The sequence below is a fragment of the Hemiscyllium ocellatum genome, chromosome 3 (genome assembly GCF_020745735.1).
Source record: "Hemiscyllium ocellatum isolate sHemOce1 chromosome 3, sHemOce1.pat.X.cur, whole genome shotgun sequence".
Classification (NCBI taxonomy): Eukaryota; Metazoa; Chordata; class Chondrichthyes; order Orectolobiformes; family Hemiscylliidae; genus Hemiscyllium; species Hemiscyllium ocellatum.
The window spans coordinates 123,003,881-123,022,726 of NC_083403.1; the positions used below are offsets into that span (position 1 = coordinate 123,003,881).

Consider the following 18,846-nt stretch of genomic DNA (forward strand, 5'->3'; position numbering starts at 1 on the left):
ATACTAATCCCTAAACCGTGGGAAACTCTATTAACAGAAGTCCATTCCAAACATTTAATCCCCTCAAGCACTTGACCCCTTGTAAAAAAAACCAAACATTTGTATTTATAATCCCAGATCAATAACAGACCATTTTGTAACTCTTTGGATCTATGAATCAAAACGTGAATAAACATCCCACCATTGGGATAATGACAGTTTGTTGAAGCAGTCAAGTAGTAAAAATGCTATAGTGATCGCCCCCAGGTTTATGACAACAACCATTTATTGAAACTGCTATTTCTAAATGAAAGAGATGCTATATTTTTATGATCTTCATGAAGAAGTAGGTAGTAATTATTATGAGAACGTATATCCAGGTTGCCAAATTTTATTGCCACATTGCCGTCATCCAACAAATAGTAACAGCCACTTAGGAAATAAGAGAATGAGGAGGCCATTTGGCCCTTTGAGCCTGCTCCACCATTCAATGAGGTTACGGCTGATCTTCTACAGCAACAATATTTTCCCAGACTATACTGAATATCTAGAATTCTATCGACTTCTGTTTTCAACATACTTAATGACTGAGACTCAGGGACTGATACAACAAATGCACTAGATGGAGCTCCAAAAATGAGAGTCCAAAGTATTTATAGGTTACGTGAACCAAATGACATAAGTGGCCAAAAGTTCTCAACTGTTGATGGTTAATTCAGTCCCATGAGTCTGAATGATAACTTTACTCACCAATTATGTGATAATTCAATATAATTAGTTTTGCAATCGCATGAGAATTCAATTCCACTATCTGTATTTATGTAAAGTGTAAGTTCATTTTATGTGCATGATATCAAATTTGTAGTTATATGTATTTCTGTCCAATTGTTGGATCATTTAGTAGTTATAATTAGTGTTGGCAAATACAGAATAAAAATCAGAAGTTTAACATTTTTGTAGGAAGTCATGTAATTGTAAGCACAGATTCATTTTTGTGTTTTGTGTGTGCTCAATATAAATTATTAATGTTGAATTGAATAACAGCAAATTCTGTTTAAACTAAATTCTTTTTCATCCCATATGTAGGAAGAAAGCTCGTTCATGTGGGGCAAAAATCAGTTCACCCTTTCTTGTGCAAAATTAACTATTGATTTTTGTCCTCTGAATGCGAATGACAATTACACTGCCCAGTGATGTGGTAATTTGCCAAAGTTAATGATCGGTTAAGAGTTCAATTGCACCATTCATTAAAATCTAGAAGTGAATCATCTGTGAAAGAAATATGCGATTAAGATATGAAAGCATCACTGCTAGTACACTGCCTTTATATATCTGTGGCTTGATTCGACTTGGGAACTCAGAGCAATGTAATGAAGCAAAAGTGACTGTGTTTGAGTTTTTGTGTTAGCAAGTGGACAAAGACAAAGACAGTTTTTCTCTGATTGCTGCACATGAGTGATATTTAGTTTAGATTTTAATTCTGAATAATTGTGTAAGGTTTGAATGATTTAAAACCTCACCATATGATTCAAATGGAAAAATTTTCAGATAAATATTTCCGAATCCCCAGTAATTATAAACCAGTTTTAGAATTATTATAGATGCTATATCAAGCTCCTTTACAGATCCAGTTTCTTAAAATATAAAGTTTAAAAACCATATAACACCAGTTTATAGTCCAACAGGTTTATTTGGAAGTACTAGCTTTTGGAGCACTGTTCCTTCATCAGGTGGTTGGAGTATAAGATCATAAGACACAAAATTTATAGCAAAAGTTTCTAGTGTGATGTTACTGAAATTATATATTAAAAAGACCTGGATTGTTTGTTAAGTTTCTCATCTTTCAGAATGAACATGTTGGTTTCGGTTCAGAACTTAATGTATGGGATTTCTGACAAGGCAAGAGTTTATTACCCATGTTTACTTGTGTGAAAAATGTGGTGATGCACCTTATTATTCAGCTAAACAGTCCTTATGGGTAATCGATGAAAATTTGCAGCTATTATGGTAGTTGCATGTTGTGTTCTCCCTCACAATCATTATGTCAGTAAACCTTTAAGTGGCATGACAATGGTATCATTGCTATATTGCTACATGTGATATGAGAGCATTAATGCTTCATATGCCACCTTATCACAGTTTGACACTGGACCGGAAGCATGCTCTTCTATTATAAACTAATAGCTTAAAATGAGCTCAAGACACTTATATGGCTGAGGAATATAATATTTGTAAATGATAATTGTAATGCCTGTTAAACTTTTGAAAATCAGAATATCCACTCCCAATCTTTTACATTATGGAGAATAACATAAGCAATGCTACATTAAGTAAAACACCCTGTTGCAGGCAAACTCTCAAATAGTTAGCAGTGATAGTTGTATAAAACAAAGACCCCACAGCTTGCTGGTAGATATTTGGAAAACTAATTGTAGATCAGCTGGATAACAAACTTGCACAGGGGAGAAATAGGACAGCGACAGTTTCTCATCCTTCAGCATCATCAGTTTGAGTCCAAATATCTGTATTAGACCTGTTGGTAAAGCATTGAGCAGCAAGATAAACAAGCTTATTTCCTTTCAATTAGAATATAAATCTTTTTAAGAGGAAAGAAATTTCATTAAATGCTTTACTTAAAAAAAAGCTTAAGTTACAAATATGGCCAAAACCGGAGGCTAACGGCATATACTGAAGAGTGGGTATTCAATCTCCTTCACTCTCTCTTTATTTAAAAAAACCCTGAAAAATCTGTTATTTAAAAATGGCTTGAAAGCACATCTCCAAGCACTCCTGAAAAAAAAGTAGTTTTAAACCCTATGAAAGTGGTTTTCTACAGTAAGAATGCTGACCTGTGCCTAGATGTTGGTTGCTTCTACAACTTCTCCAAGTATAATTTAAAAAAAAATTGTCATCACTCCTTTTCCAATGCAATTACTACCTTCAGGCAGAAAACCACTATTTGTATACTGCAGTTCCAAAAACAGCTTTTAAAGGGCCAAAGTCAAGGGAGCAGCAGTTTTAAAGAGACCAAAACTAATCAGCAGCAATTTTAAAGGGACCAAGGGCAGTGAAAGAACAGGATTAATTTACAATTACACAAAGTCATCGGCACACAGCTTAACCTGGAACAGTGCAAATGTCATTTGGTGGAATCAAGGCTGACAGAACTCTTGTTATGAATTGGCCACCCATTGACACACATGCTTTATTGCAACTGTTCAACAATACAATGCATGGAATTCTCTTTTACAGACCAAAGACAAATGATTCTAAGAAAAGAGTTCTGAAAATCCTGCTGTCTATTGGTAAAGAGGGGTTTCACGGAATTAACATATTTTACTTATCATGGACCATCAGAAAGATGCAGTAAATATCTGGAAGGTTCTGGACGACGTGCCCAAAACAAAATTTACCTTCCGGGTTAACAGTCTCCAATTGATGTCATACAATCACAAGCTTTCACTATTTGTCAGAAGGTGCTACTGCAAAGGACATGAATTTGAGGGAAGCTTATTGAATTAGTCATCACCTATTTAAGTACCTCAGGAAGGATTTTTCAGCAAGTGAAAAAGCCATATTATTGACACGTTCCTGGAGCATGGATGCAAGCCAGAACAATAAGCCAACAACAGTTGCATGCTTTGCGTGCAGCCAACGCTGTTACTACAGTCAGAAAGGTGCACCTAAAATATTGGTGATAAATGTGGATTTTTTTTAAAGCAATCCAAAACCTGTCCAGCTTTACTTGATGAAGTATGTTGATGTGTGGCATATTTTCAATCAGTAGGGCAATAAAGGATAATAGGGAAAAGGCAGGAAAGTAGATTTGAGGATGACCAGATCAGCCATGATCTTGTTGAATGGTAGAGCAGACTGATTCAGCTGAGTGGCCTGATTTTGCTTCGATACCCCTGAGGGGTAACCTTTTCGTGCAGATGGTGGTGTGTATATGGAATGAACTGCCAGAGGAAATGGTGGAGAAGGGTACAATTGCGACATTTAAAAGGCACCTGGATGGGTATATGAATAGGAAGGGTTCAGAGGGATAAGGACCAAATGCAGGCAAATGGATAAAGTCTAACCAGGAACATGAATTTGACTGGGAAAACACTATCATCATAGGACAAGCCAGACAGAGAACAGCCAGGGAATTCCTAGAGGCATGGCATTCATCCACAAACTCCATTAACAGACACATGGACCTGGACCCCATATACAAACCACTACAGCTGAAACTGACACCCGGAAGCGGCAAGAACAAACCACTATAAATACCGGAAGAAACATCAAAGCAGCGCTTCACAGGAGGCTCCAATAGCACTGATGATGTTCCCTAGCCAGGGAACGAAACGTTTGCAGCAAAAACTTCCAGCTCGGCGAACAGAACCACAACAGCAGGCAAATGGAACTAGGTGAAATTGGGATGTCTGATTGGCATGGATGAGTTGGACTGTAGGGTCTGTTTCTGAGCCGTATGATTCTGTAACTGTATAAAATGCAGTAGGAACTGAAATTGGCAAGTGGGTTAGTGTGAGTAGATTATCACTATACATCCTGAAAGACTTTTATCTTAGGAAGTGATGTTCCAGGGTACAGACTGAGAGACCATCTCACAGCACATGACAGGTCAATAATCCTGCAGTGTCAATACTCAGGCTCATTTTGCCTTCAAAATCCTTTGCCTGGTAGAAACCAAATGGTCCAGTAATGACAGGAGTAACAACATGCACAGGTCTCTGTATGATAACAATAACTCATGAGATTCAAATCACATTCACTGTGGCAGAAATAAATTCGTCAGCCGTTTCCAAGGAAATGACTATGAAGTTATGCTTGACACACCGAGTTGATGATCAGAAGGACGGAGAGGTTCTTTTTGGTATACACGCTGATGCTCTTAACTGTGAAGTTAGAATCATAGAGTCATAGAGATGTACAGCATGGAAACAGACCCTTCGGTCCAACCCATCCATGCCGACCAGATATCCCAACCCAATCTAGTCCCACTTGCCAGCACCTGGCCCATATCCCTCCAAACCCCTCCTAACCATATACCTATCTAAATGCCTCTTAGGTGTTGCAATTGTACCAACCTCCACCACATCCTCTGGAGCTCATTCCATACACGTGCCACCCTCTGTGTGAAAAGGTTGCCCCTTAGGTCTCTTTTATATCTTTCCCTTCTCACCCTAAACCTATGCCCTCTAGTTCTGGACTCCCCGACCCCAGGGAAAAGACTTTGCCTATTTATCCTATCCATGCCCCTTATAATTTTATAAACCTCTATAAGGTCACCCCATAATCTCCAACGCTCCAGAGAAAACTGCCCCAGCCTGTTCAGCCTCTCCCTGTAGCTCAGATCCTCCAACTCTGGCAACATTCTTGTAAATCGTTTCTGAACCCTTTCAAGTTTCACAACATCTTTCTGATAGGAAGGAGACCAGAATTGCACGCAATATTCCAACAGTGGCCTAATCAATGTCCAGTACAGCTGCAACATGACCTCCCAACTTCTGTACTCAATACTCTGACCAGAATCCCTATATTGCAGATTGTGGCCATTCTGCCCATCAAGTCTGCACCGCGTCTCTGGACAGCATCCTCTACCTATCCCCATAACCTTCATTTACCATGGCTAATCCACCTAGCCTGCACAATCCAGGACACTACAGCATAATGTTTAACATTTAAAATCTGATTGAAGATTTGTAGCTCGGGTATCCGTTGTTGTGGTTCTGCTCGCCGAGCTGGAAGTTTTTGCTGCAAACGTTTCATTCCCTGGCTAGGGAACATCATCAGTGCTGTTGGAGCCTCGTGTGAAGCGCTGCTTTGATGTTTCTTCCGGTATTTATAGTGGTTTGTTCTTGCCGCTTCCGGGTGTCAGTTTCAGCTGCAGTGATTTGTATGTGGGGTCCAGGTCGATGTGTCTGTTATACCCAGCATGAGCCAAACTAACGTAGTTTACAAAATACCATGCAAGGACTGCACAAAACACTATATAGGACAAACAGGAAAACAGCTACCAATCCGCATCCATGAACATCAGCTAGCCACAAAACGACACGACCAGCTATCTCTAGTAGCCATACACTCAGACAACCAGCAACATGAATTTGACTGGGAAAACACCACTATCATAGGACAAGCCAGACAGAGAACAGCCAGAGAATTCCTAGAAGCATGGCATTCATCCCCAAACTCCATCAACAGACACATTGACCTGGACACCATATACAAACCACTACAGCTGAAACTGACACCCGGAAACGGCAAGAACATCCATCAACAGACACATCGACCTGGACCCCACATACAAATCACTGCAGCTGAAACTGACACCCGGAAGCGGCAAGAACAAACCACTATAAATACCGGAAGAAACATCAAAGCAGCGCTTCACACGAGGCTCCAACAGCACTGATGTTCCCTAGCCTGGGAACGAAACGTTTGCAGCAAAAACTTCCAGCTCGGCGAGCAGAACCACAACAATGTTTAACATGGCCAATTCACCTAACCTGGATGCGTTTCAACTGTGGGAGGAAATGGGAGCACCCTGCAGAAACCCACACAGACTAAGCGAGAATGTGCAGATTCCTTCGAGACAGTCACCCAAGGCTGGAATCAAACTTCTTTCTTGGCACAGCGTTGAAGGTATTATCAAGGTTGATCAGTTACACTTTGGCCAGTCTCAATTGGCACTTGTCAGAGATGCGGAAGTTTTGCAAAAGGTCATTATCAAGGGAAGGCGTGAAAACATGAATGAGGTACCTGACAATAATGACTCATTTTGGTCATACTAGGATGAATGTGGAATATCAGATCGAGCCGTTCTCAAGAGCAAGTCCTACTACTAAAAATATTATACCAAGATACCATGTCTGTGTTACATTAGATGGATATTGAGCAAACAAAGCAGTTAGCATATGAATCTGTGTACTAGCCAGGGATGAATTAGGATATTCAATCATTCACAAATGCATATGAAGCATGGCAAATATATCAGTTCCAGCTGCAGAGGGAGCCTCTGCCTTTACATGATGTTCCATCCATCTCCCTGGAAGAAAGCAGCAAACTACCTATTCACAGAGCACAAGCAAGATTGCTTGTTTTTCTCATTTTGTCAATGTTTAGTGACTTAACAACACAACAAGTATGTGTGTAACTGTCTTTGACACTGAGAGCTACTTTCAATTTATTTGGTATCCTGGAACAGTTGGTGTTTGATAACAGACCTCAGGTCATTCACAAACCATTTCAAGACATGTGGGAAATGGGAAATTGCCCATTTTACATTGTCATCCCAATATCCATGCTCCAATAGTCAAACAGAATGTATTGTGTGTACCATCAAATTAATGACCTTTAAATGTCGAGCAGCAAAACAAGATATTCATATTGAATTGTAGTCTTTTCATGCACCACTGTTGATGAATGTATCAGTATCCACAGCACAACTTATAATTGGAAGGCAAATGTGAATGACCTTATCCAGCAACTAATTATCAAAACACTGACACAGGATATTTTTCTTTAAAGACAAAGGGGAAGGAAAGAGATACCTGACGAAGGAGCAAATAGAGAACTATAAAAGTTATGCATGCACAGAGAGTGAGATTGATAAATACAAAGACAAATGCTTGGATAAACTAAATGTTTCAAAGAGTGCAACTAGCCCTGATCATATGAAGTCATTACTGATCATGGTGCTACATTTTGAAAGACTAGAAGCCAGCCCTGAACAATGGATTGGACACCAATCATGTAGAGAGTGAAGAAGATCACTCTGAGCATGATGATTGTATGGTATTGTATGATGATTTCATTGAGTGACAACAACCAGCAATACGACAAGCAAATTGTCAAGCAAGTCTAGCCAACAACAATATCGATCTCCCCAGATAAGTACATAAAGACCAGATCAGGCTAGTTGTCAAACTTCCGAAGTGTTCCATTGAAGTTTGAAATGCTGGTCTTGCAGGACTGTTGAATTGACCACACGTACCTATTTGCAATTGTATCACAGTTTGAGATATCTTGTTTCTTTGGAAAAAGAGGGATGTTGTGTTTTGTCTCAGTTTGTTTGTCATTATACAATGAGGATATGTTCAAGATATCATTACTATATTATAGCATTTGAGCGAAGGGTTTAAAGGTCTCATACCTTATTTAGATCTCCATATTCCAAAATCACTTGGTGCATGACATGCTACTGGAAGCATATTCCTCCATTGTAAATGAATAGTTTAATCCTAGTTCAGAAACCTATGTCCCTGAGGAATGTGGTTTTTGTACATGATCCTAATCATTTTCTGTTGGATTTTTCAATAGCACAATCTCCACAGCAACAGGAGATAACATAAGCATTGCCACATCAGGCCAATCATCCTGTTAGAGGCAAAGTTTACAACACAACCCAACACAACACAGCATTTTTGTTGTGGCATTTTTGACTGAGAAAATGCTTATGATGTGCTTCACAAATGAAGAAAAAGAAACCGAGCAAAAATCTTTGTGGGAGAGGTGATTGAGAGATCGATTGAAGTGAAATATTTCCCTGTAGAAACTCTGCAAACTACTGCACAGTATATGAGAAAACTTTATACCAGTTCACTGTGATTCCTCCTCTCTTTGTTTGATTTGTTTAAATGGAATTTTCATTTGAGCCCTCTCCCAGGCAAGACCTTGTTAATTTATTTTATAATTTTACTACTGATAAGGGTCATACGTTCTTGAAAAGCATTTTACTGCTGGTTATGTAAAACTATCATTTTGTACTTCCATTTATTTTGACCACTGTGACATTTATATGTTGCTTGTTTGATATTTATCAAATTTAATGACTTTCAGAATGTTATAGAGCAAAGGCGAAGAACTTGAAATGCTTTACAGATTAATAAATCAGTTAGTTTGCTGAACATGAGAATGAAATAAGTGGTAAGACAATAGGTGTTGAGCCAACCACAGGTTTATGATGCTGATTATAGACATGTGTACATTTTGTTACAGATTACACTCCGATCTGCTTCCTCCAATCCGAAGAGGCCGAAAAGTCAGAGGAAGGGTATGGTTTTACTTTTATTTCCTTAGGTCTTTTATGATTGAATTCATTATTCTGTTAGGCTAGAAGCAGCTGCAATAACTCAGTCATATAAATCTCTATCATCCCTATAGTGATTGAAAGTGAGATAGGTTAGAAGAGTTAACATAATCATACATCCTTCAAATATGTCACTATTATGAAGAACAGGTTCTCTGCCATTTAAAATAAAAACTCTATCAGACATTGGCAAGATGTTGGTCGTGTCTAAAGTGGAAAACTAGTGTTTTTGAAACAGTGCAAAATTTTTAACACAGGCAGTCTACAATATTATTTCATGTGATATTTTAAATTGTATAACTGACTAATGTATTGCTACTTGAGTATTGAAGTTGGGTTGGTTTGCATATGTTTAAAATGATATTTAAAGTTGGGGAAGTAAAATAAATGTGTGTTCTGAATTGACCTCTCTAATTATGTATTATCAAAGTAGTCTGGCTGAAGAGTGTGATAAATAGATGAAATATGCTCTAATCTGAAGCTTCCTTAAGCTAGCTCTGAATAAAATGTGAAAAGATGTTAATCAGTCTGAATGGGAAACATGGAAAATGTACAGTACTGACTGCCTTTATTTTGCTATTTTTTTGAATGCCGATCTTGCATGGCATCTGACAGGGAGTAATTGTTCAATTCACTCATAAAACAATCAAATACCTGTCATCACATTTTATGTTCAGTATTTGTACGCATTCTTGGTATACCTTCAGAGCCGTCTGCATGGTCTTTGGAAGTCTCAGCTTCCCAAGTCATCTTGGCTAGCCTATTCCTGCCAGAAGTCAACTTCCTGATAGCATATTGGACAGAATCAATGCCAATTTGTGTATGAAAACTATTTCTAGATTCTGTGAACTCTAGATGAAAGCAAACTGGTGACAATTTTCTGTTTGGGTGACAGTGTAAAATGAGCAATGTCAAATCCATCACTCCCTATGTCTTTTGTATTGACTTTTATAGAAATCAATGTAAGGCAGTGTACAATGAATGGCTGACCTGATATTGTTCACTTTATTGCACAAGGTCAAAAGGCCAGGGAAATTTAGGCTTTTGTCTTTATCTTCCTGCCATCTGAAGAGTTGATGGTAGCTGCCTTGCTGTCTTTAATGTTCCAGTTGACCAGAAATTAAACTTTTGCCTCTCACTCAGAGTGGAAGGAAGAGAAATCTCACCTCCAGAGAGCTGCCAGCCAATCAGATTAGTTGGCAGCTTTCCAGTCCCAGCAGCAACAGAAAGTGTAGTGGATGAGACTGGATGATGGAGAACAAGGGGCTGATCTTGAAAGAAGCTGTTGTTCCACATGGCCCAGTCCTCCCTCCCATGCAAGGCCTGAGCAGGATCACTTTCTAAGCCTCCTACCTTGCCTCTGAATTCTTCCCACTGGATTGAAAATTGAGACTAAGTTGGAAGCAACCACTAGACATGGCGTTGAATGGGTCACTTAAGAAGTTAATGGTGGCAAGAGTGGGCAGGTTGGCCTAGGCTTCATTGCCAAAGGTTGGGGTGGGCAAGAGTCCAGTGACAAGGCCAATTGAGGAATTTCATGGACACCCTGCCTAACTGCAAGCCAATCAGATGGGGAATGTAAAGTTCTGCCTACATTTTGCTCCCATTGTTGAATATTTATGTTAAATTATACAGAGAAACATAGAGTTGGACTTATTCTAACCAATCACAATCGGAAGCATAGTGTCTGGGCCCATTCCATCTTAGTAGAGGCCGTGTCATTCTCCCACTGGTTGCAAACCTTTTCCTGATTGAGGTGGAGGGCAGAAGAGGCTGATGTGGGATTCCTGGCCCCTGATGGCAGGATATCATTGAGGTTTAACAATGGCCCAATTGGCTTCCTTTTCCTTGAGTCCACAATTAAATGAGGTCACTGGGAATAACAGGAGGATGCAAGCTTATATATGTCCTTGGAAGGCTGCTGTCAGGTTTGAGACTGCGTCCTTGGTGGGCTGCAGGAATGAGGTCCCTGTCTAACAGGCAGAGATGTGACCGCTGAAAGTGACCCTCGCTCCTGCACCTTTCCCTCTGACCTGTCCTGGCTGCTCTGGGCAGTGATGCACATTTGGCCTTGTCACCTTCAGCCTGGTATCCTGTGATGATCCTGGTTCTCTTATTGGTACAGTGTTGCCAACAGTCAGTGCTCCCTCTGCCACAGATGGTCTGGCAACATGCTGGCCTCTGCTTGATTGGCCCAACAGGAGCTGCCAGCCAATCTTCTGCCACCACAGATCTCAACAGTGGGAAGAACCAATAATGAGTAGATTCCACTGGGCTTCACCCAGGGGCTCCCTGCTGGTTCTCTGATAAGTGGGCAATGTGCTGTTGACCTGATCAAATTCTGCCTATAAACCTTTCCTGTACAGATAAAGGTCACTCTACTCAAGAGGTTTGTGCTAGTGCTTTTACTCCAGATAAACCTCCTCCCAATTACTCCGACTCTCGCAACGCTCTCATCTATTTCTTTATATCTCATGCATATATCTAAACTTGCCTTAAACATATCAGTGCTATTTGTCTCAACCACCCCTTGTGGAAACAAGTTTCATGGTCTTTCCAAACAAAGAAATTTCTCCCGCATAGCTGATAGATCAATCAATTACTAATTTGGCTTTTTATTTGAATTTCCTCAAGTGAAAAAAAATCTTTTCTAATGACTACTCTTTCAAACTCACAATCAACTTTGAAGACCTCTACCAAGTTAACTCTTGGGGTTCAATTTTCTGAAGAATAAGTCATGGTCTCTTCAGCCTTTACTGAAAACTGTGTGCTTTTAGTTCTGGCAACAACTTTGTATATGTTCTCTGCACTTTCTCCTTGGCCTCTATTGCTTTTTTTTAATATGGGGATCAGAAACTTGACAGATTAGTAGAATCATTGGTAAACCATGCTCTCTTCCCAACATCATGTAAATCAGCAATGAATAGAAAATAACTTGTTATACAGAAAGCTGTTCTGTAAGAAAACACAAAAAGGCTACTATCTCAATAAACAGATATATTCTTCATTTACTTGTGGTGCCTGAAGCTAGGTTGTCCTTGGGAAGGTCTTTCCTTCTTGAACTGCTGCAGTCACCATGCTGTGGGTTGACCAACAATGCCCTTGGGAAGGGAATTCCAAGATTGTGACAAGCGATGGTAAAGAAACAGCAATATATTTCCAAGTCAAGATGGTGAGTAGCTTGGAGGGGAATGTGCAGATGGTGATGTTCCCATGTATTTTCTGCCCTTACCCTTTGAGATGGAAGTGGCCATTGGTTTAGAAGTTGCTATCTAAGAATCTTTCATGAACTTCCGCAGTGCATCTTGTAGATTGTACACACTGCTGCAACTGAGTGTCAGTGGTAGACAGAGTGGGTGCTTGTGGGTATGGTGCCAACCAAATGGGCTGGATGGTTCCAAGCTTCTTGAATGTTGTTGCCAATGCAAGTAAGTGGGGAATATTCTATTACACTCAACTTGAGCTTTGTCAATGATGAACAGGCTTTGGGAGTCAGGAGGTGTGTAATTCACCTCAGTAGCCTCTGACCCGCTCTTGTAACCACTGTGTTTATGTAGCGAATCCAATTAAGTTTCTGGTCAACGGTAACCCATAGGATATTGATAGTGGAAGATTCTGTGATGGTAATGCATTGAATGTCAAGAGACAATGTTTCGATTGTCTCTTATTGGAAATGGCCACTGCCTCGCATTTGAGTGGTGAGAAAGTTACTTGCCACTTGTCAGCTCAAATCTGGGCATTTTCCATGTTGTATTTGAACATGACGCCTTCAGTGTCTGAAGATATACATTTGGCGCTGAACATTGTGCAATCATCAGCGAATATTCCTACTTCTGGCCTTACGAGGGAAGGTCGTTGATGAAGCAGCTAAAGGTAGTTGGGCCGAGGACACTATTCTAAGGAATTCCTGCGGAGGTGTCCTAGAGCTGAGATGACTGACCTCCAACAATCACAACCATCTTCCTGTCTGCCCAGTATGACTTCAGCCAGCAGAAAGTTTGCCTCCTGACGCCCATTGATTCCAGTTTTGCTAGGGTACTTTGATACCACACTCAGTTGAATGCAGCCTTGGTGTGAAGGGCTGAAGGGCTGTCACCCTCACCTCACCTCTGGAATTCAGCTCTTTTGTTTATGTTTGTAATGAGGTCATGAGCTGAGTGGCCCTGTTGGAACCCAAACTGGGCATCACTGAGCAAGTTATTGCTGAGCTGATGCTGCTTGATATCACTGTTGATGACACCTTCCATCACTTCACTGATGATCAAAATTCGATTCATGGGGCAATAATTGACTGGGTTGAGTTTGTCCTGATTTTTGTGTACAGGACATACTTGGACAATCTTCCTTATTGTCAATGTCAGTGTAGTAAATGCACTGGAACAGCTTGGCTAGGGGAGCAGCAAATTCTGGAGCACAAGTCTTCAGTACTATTGCCAGAAATCTGGACCGGTGCTTCCAACCATTTCTTGATATCACACGGAGTGAATTGAACTGGCTTAAGAGTGATATCTGAAGAAGGGCTCATGCCCGAAACATCGACTCTCCTGCTGTTTGGATGCTGCCTGACCTGCTGCGCTTTTCCAGCAACACATTTTCAGCTAAGAGTGATATCTGTCATGCTGGAGGGGGTCATCCAATTGGCATTTCTGGCTTCAACTTTATGTTTGGCACTGATGTGTTGGGCTCTTCCCTCATTGAAAATGAGGGTATTTGTTGAGCTTCCTGCTTCTCCTCGGATGAATTGTTCAATTATCCACCATCATTCATGACTGGTTGTAGCAGGACTGCAGAGCTGCGATCTGATCTGTTGGCTGTGGGATTACTTAGCTCTGTCTATCACATGCTGCTTATGTTATTTGTCATGCACATAGTCCTGTTTGGTAGCTTCACCAGGTTGACACCTCATTTTTACACATGCCTGGTGCTGCTCCTTGGATTAGAAAAGTTAGGCACTTATTTTTGGACTTGATGGCTGAAGGTCATTTCTGTGATGTAGACCTCTACATATTTATAAGTCTAAATTAACGAACACATCAGAAGGCTGTCATGTCTATACTACTGTTGTGGTAATGAGTTGATATCCACAGTGTGCCCCTCATTCTAGCAACAAAAATTGTGGAACACTGGTATTAGTCATATTCAATGTACTTTTTGTGAGGTTTCACAAGTCTTCTGCCAAACTGGTGATGGATTCCACACAAAATTAATCATGTGGAGGTGCTGTTGTTGGGCTGGGGTGTACAAAGTTAAAAATCACACAACATCAGGTTATAGTCCAACAGGGTTTATTTGGAAGTGGTAGCTTTCAGAGCGCTGGTCCTTTATCAGGTTGCTGTGGAGCAGGATCATAAGACACAGAATTTATAGCAAAAGATCACAGTATCATGCATGCAACTGATAGATTACATTGAACAAATTTAAAGTGAATGAGACTCAAAGTATTTGTTTTTTTCCTGGTTAACATTGTTATTTTAAATGCAGTTCTGAATGCTTTATTTAAACTAGCAGGTCCTCAGCTATAATACAGGATCATTGATCGCCTTCCAGTGCAACACCTATCATTGCTGTTGGGACCCTGCCAGGGATTTAACATGTCACACGCCCTTAAGCCATGGCTGAGCTAGACATGAAGCAGTGCTTTTGAATGCTGTTAAACTGCTGACATATGTCTGAAAAAAAACTGTCTGATTACATTAAGGTCCCTTTCAAATGTAAGATTTACTATTCAGTCAGGTGCCTGAAACTGTTTGGGTTTGACTACAATCACAGGTACTCTGTGTACTTAGAGTCATAGAGTCCTAGACATGTGCAGCACAGAAACAGACCCTTCATCCAACTTGTCCATGCCGAACAGATATCCCAATCCAATCTAGTCCCATTTGCCAGCACTTGGCCCATTTCCCTCTAAATCCTTTCTACTCATAGACCCATTCAGATGCCTTTCAAATGTTGTAATTGTACCAGCCTCTACCACTTCCACTGGCAGCTCAGTCCATACATGCACCACCCTCTGTGTGAAAAAGTTTCCCCTAATCTCCCTTTCCCCTATCACCCTAAACTTAAGCCCTCTAGTTCTTGACTTCCCCACCCCAGGGAAAAGACTTCTTCTATTTATCCTGTCCATGCGTCTCATGATTTTATAAACCTCTGTAAGGTCACCCCTCAGTCTTCGACACTACAGGGAAAATAGTCCCAGCCGATTCAACCTCTCCCTGTAGCTCAAACCCTCCAATCCTGGCAACATTCTTGTAAATCTTTTCTGAATCCTTTCAAGTTTCGTAACATCCTTCTGCTAGGAAGGAAACCAGAGTTGCATGCAATATTCCAAAAGTGGCCTAACCAATGTCCTGTACAGCTGCAACATGACCTCTCAACTCCTATACTCAATGCTTTTACCAATACAGGGAAGCATACCAAAAGCCTTCTTCACTATCCTGTCTATCTGCAACTCTACTTTCAAGGAGCTATGAACCTGCACTCCAAGGTCTTTGTTCAGCAACACTCTCAAGGACCTTACCATTAATTGTGTAAGTTCTGCTAAGATTTGCTTTTCCAAAATGCAGCACCTTGCATTTATCTGAATTAAACTCCATCTGCCACTTCTCAGCCCATTGGCCCATCTGATCAAGATCCCATTGTAATCTGAGGTAACCTTCATCGCTGTCCACTACACCTCCAATTTTGGTGTCATCTGCAAACTTATTAATTATACCTACTCTGTATACTTAATCAGTGGACTAAGTCATCTGATTTAGTGACTGCCTGTGATAAAGTTAGATAAATTACAATAAGCATGATAGATGCTGGGGTTAGGAGGATTTATGCAATGGACAAAAATGGGTCTATTGTTTCTGCTGTGGGGTGACAAACTTGCTATCAAAGTACAAAAGCTGATGCTTTGCCATCTTGCTGTTCAAGCTGTCGCGTCATCACGTGCTATCCTTTGTGGTAGAATTTCTTGATTTTGCCATTGTTCCTGACAGATCAGGAATACCTCATTGGATAATCAGGAGTCCCTTTGCAGAGTAAGGAATGTCCAGTTGGAACTGGAGATAAGGCTGTTGGTGAGATGCCTGCAAATAATTGGGGAACAGGTTTGTTAAAGGGGGGGTCGAGTGTCTACTATTGGATATTGAAACTGAAAGGAAGACAGCAGTCTGGTATTATGATGATATTAATCTACAGAGGGAAATGCAAGTCACACAAAGATACATTTGGAGAGATCTCTAAAACCAAATGAAAATTAATCAGACCATACACAAAAGCACAAAACATTCCAGTTAATTTCAAGAGGATTAGAATTGAAAGGTAAAAAGTTGATTGCTAAATTTGAGTCAAATATTTGTTGGATGATAGGAGAGAGTGTGGTGCTGGAAAAGCACAGCAGGCCAGGCAGCACCTGAGGAGCAGGAGAATCGACGTTTCAGGCAAGAGACCTTCATCAAAAATGATGAATGCCTCTTGCCTGAAACATTGATTCGCCTGTTCCTCGGATGATGCCTAACCTGCTGCGCTTTTCCAGCACCGCACTCTCGACTTTGTTAGATGATGCTGAGAATACTGTGTACATTTCTGATCCCCAAATCATGCAGAACATGTCGAGGCACTGTGGAGTGTGCAAGAAAATGATTCAGAAAAATTATACAGGAAATATATATTAGATTATCAGAAAAGCACCAACTCTTGAACAGAGAAATCTTTAAATTTACAATGGAGTTTGATTGAATAGAGGCAGCATTTCCACTTGAGAGGAAAACACGTGATCAATAAGGCAAGAAATTCAGTAAGAAATCAAATAAAGAATTCAAAAATAAGTGTGGTGAAAACATAGAACTGCTGCCACAGAGTGTATTTGAGTGAATTGATCAGATGCATTAAGAAGAACTTAAGCATATGCGAATGAAGGAAATAGCAATGCATTCTGATGGTGTTTGATGAGCAAGGACTAAAGGGGAGATTGAATCAAGTATCAACGTCAGCCCAAATGACACTGTTGAATGTTCTATGTATGCAGAGCCGTACTATGGAAATAAGTAACAGAATTGGCAGAAATTTTTGACCAAAGAATGGATCTGCTTAAAAAGCTTGGAATTTTTTTGTCACTACCAGCTTCTTATGGAAGGCGATTAGATGATGTAGTGCCACTTTTAGGTTCACCAGGACAGAGAGCATCACAACTGCTGCCAACTTGGGCTATGCAATGTTCTTTAATCAGATCAGTCAAAGGAGTCGACCTTGGAGATGGTGAAGGAGCAGATGGGAATTCACTGGTGACAGGGTCGAGATGGACTGTAGATGGGTGGCATTAGAGAGCTGGAAAAGGATAGTCTTGGTGATGGATTGGACATACATTTTAAAATCGGTAATAATTATGACATTTACTCAGTTATTTTCATGTCTGTGTTAGACCTCAATTAAGCAGAACTTCACTTTCAGAGTAAGCCATCAGTTGCTGTTTCAGGGTCATTGGCATATTTATAAAGCTGTGAGAGGTCTCTGAATCACCTGCCCTCGTCCTTTACGTTTACTTTGTCCCAGGTTCAGCAGGTTCAGATTTGTAGATTGTCAATTATACAGGAGTTACTCAGAGAAATGTTTTGGTCCAATTCGATTGTTTGTTTTCTTCCGAATTAGTTGATATCATGAAAATGATATTCTCATGAGACTTTCCTTCCTGTTAAGTACCCAAAACATAGCAAGAATGGAAAGCTTTGAATCTCAGAACGTACAAAACAGAACTGATGAAAAAATTCAAACTTGCCATTGTTATTTGACTAAAAGCATTTTTATAAGAGCAAAACTTTGACAGCTATTTGAAAAAACATTATTATACATTATCACATATCATTATACAAACATATTTCATTGCAAGATACTCTTTAGTAAGAAATTTGTTTTGTTCCTCTTTCAAAGACTCTTTTGAATTTTATTAAAGTTATTCTGGAAGTGTAAGTAGATCAAACACTGAAACTATTATATGATGGATATGCCATGGCATTTTACAATTGCCATTTCTTCCACTAAACATAATTGATGCTGCAGATAGCCAATATTTCATAATCAATGCTTGAAAAGTCATACCATCAATCAAGAACAAGTAAATATGTCACAGTTTAAGCATTACCTTTCTTTCCACTTTAATAAATGATTAGATAAGACTTATTCAGAATAATCAAGTATGTGGAGTCTCTTAGGAGAGAATTGATCTACTTAAAAATAAAGGCTCACATCTTTGGGTGACAGTGGTCATTCTTTTAGCATGGAGATTAATTGATTTTGGATTAAATCTCTGCACTGTTCAGTTCAATAATTAGGGATAAGTTGTTCAGGTATTTAGTGGAATCACTTACATTAAGAAATTAACTCTCTGGCACTTTGCAATTTCACGCATGGTCTAATCAGTACTCCTCAATAACAATACAAATGGAACTGAAGTCTAAAGATTTACAATTGATTAGTTCACTTTTACTTTTGAGATTTAGGTTTCAGTTCAGTGTGGAATAAACATTTCATTGTAACTTTTGGCAATAACGATATTATGACTTGAATTTAACACTCAGTGGTGAAGTAAAGGCATTTGATAGAGCCGTTGAGGTGTACAGCATGGAAACAGACGTTTATCCATGCTGACCGGATATCCTAACTAATCTAGTCCCATTTGCCAGCACTTGGCCCATATACCTCCAACTCCTTCATATTCATATACCCATCCAGATGCCTTTAAAATGTTGCAATTGTACCAGCCTCTACCATTTCATCTGACAGCTCAT

The 18,846-nt window shown here is 39.9% G+C and overlaps 1 protein-coding gene across 3 annotated transcripts in view; it reads left to right on the forward strand.

Moving 5' to 3' along the window:
• Positions 1-18,846, forward strand: part of LOC132807673 (doublecortin domain-containing protein 2) — a 122,104-nt gene that overhangs the window by 70,527 nt on the left and 32,731 nt on the right. For all 3 annotated transcript variants that reach the window (XM_060821717.1, XM_060821721.1, XM_060821720.1), the window contains exon 7: positions 8,986-9,040. In XM_060821717.1, the coding sequence (XP_060677700.1) occupies positions 8,986-9,040 (55 nt within the window). The remainder of the gene's footprint in view (positions 1-8,985; positions 9,041-18,846) is intronic.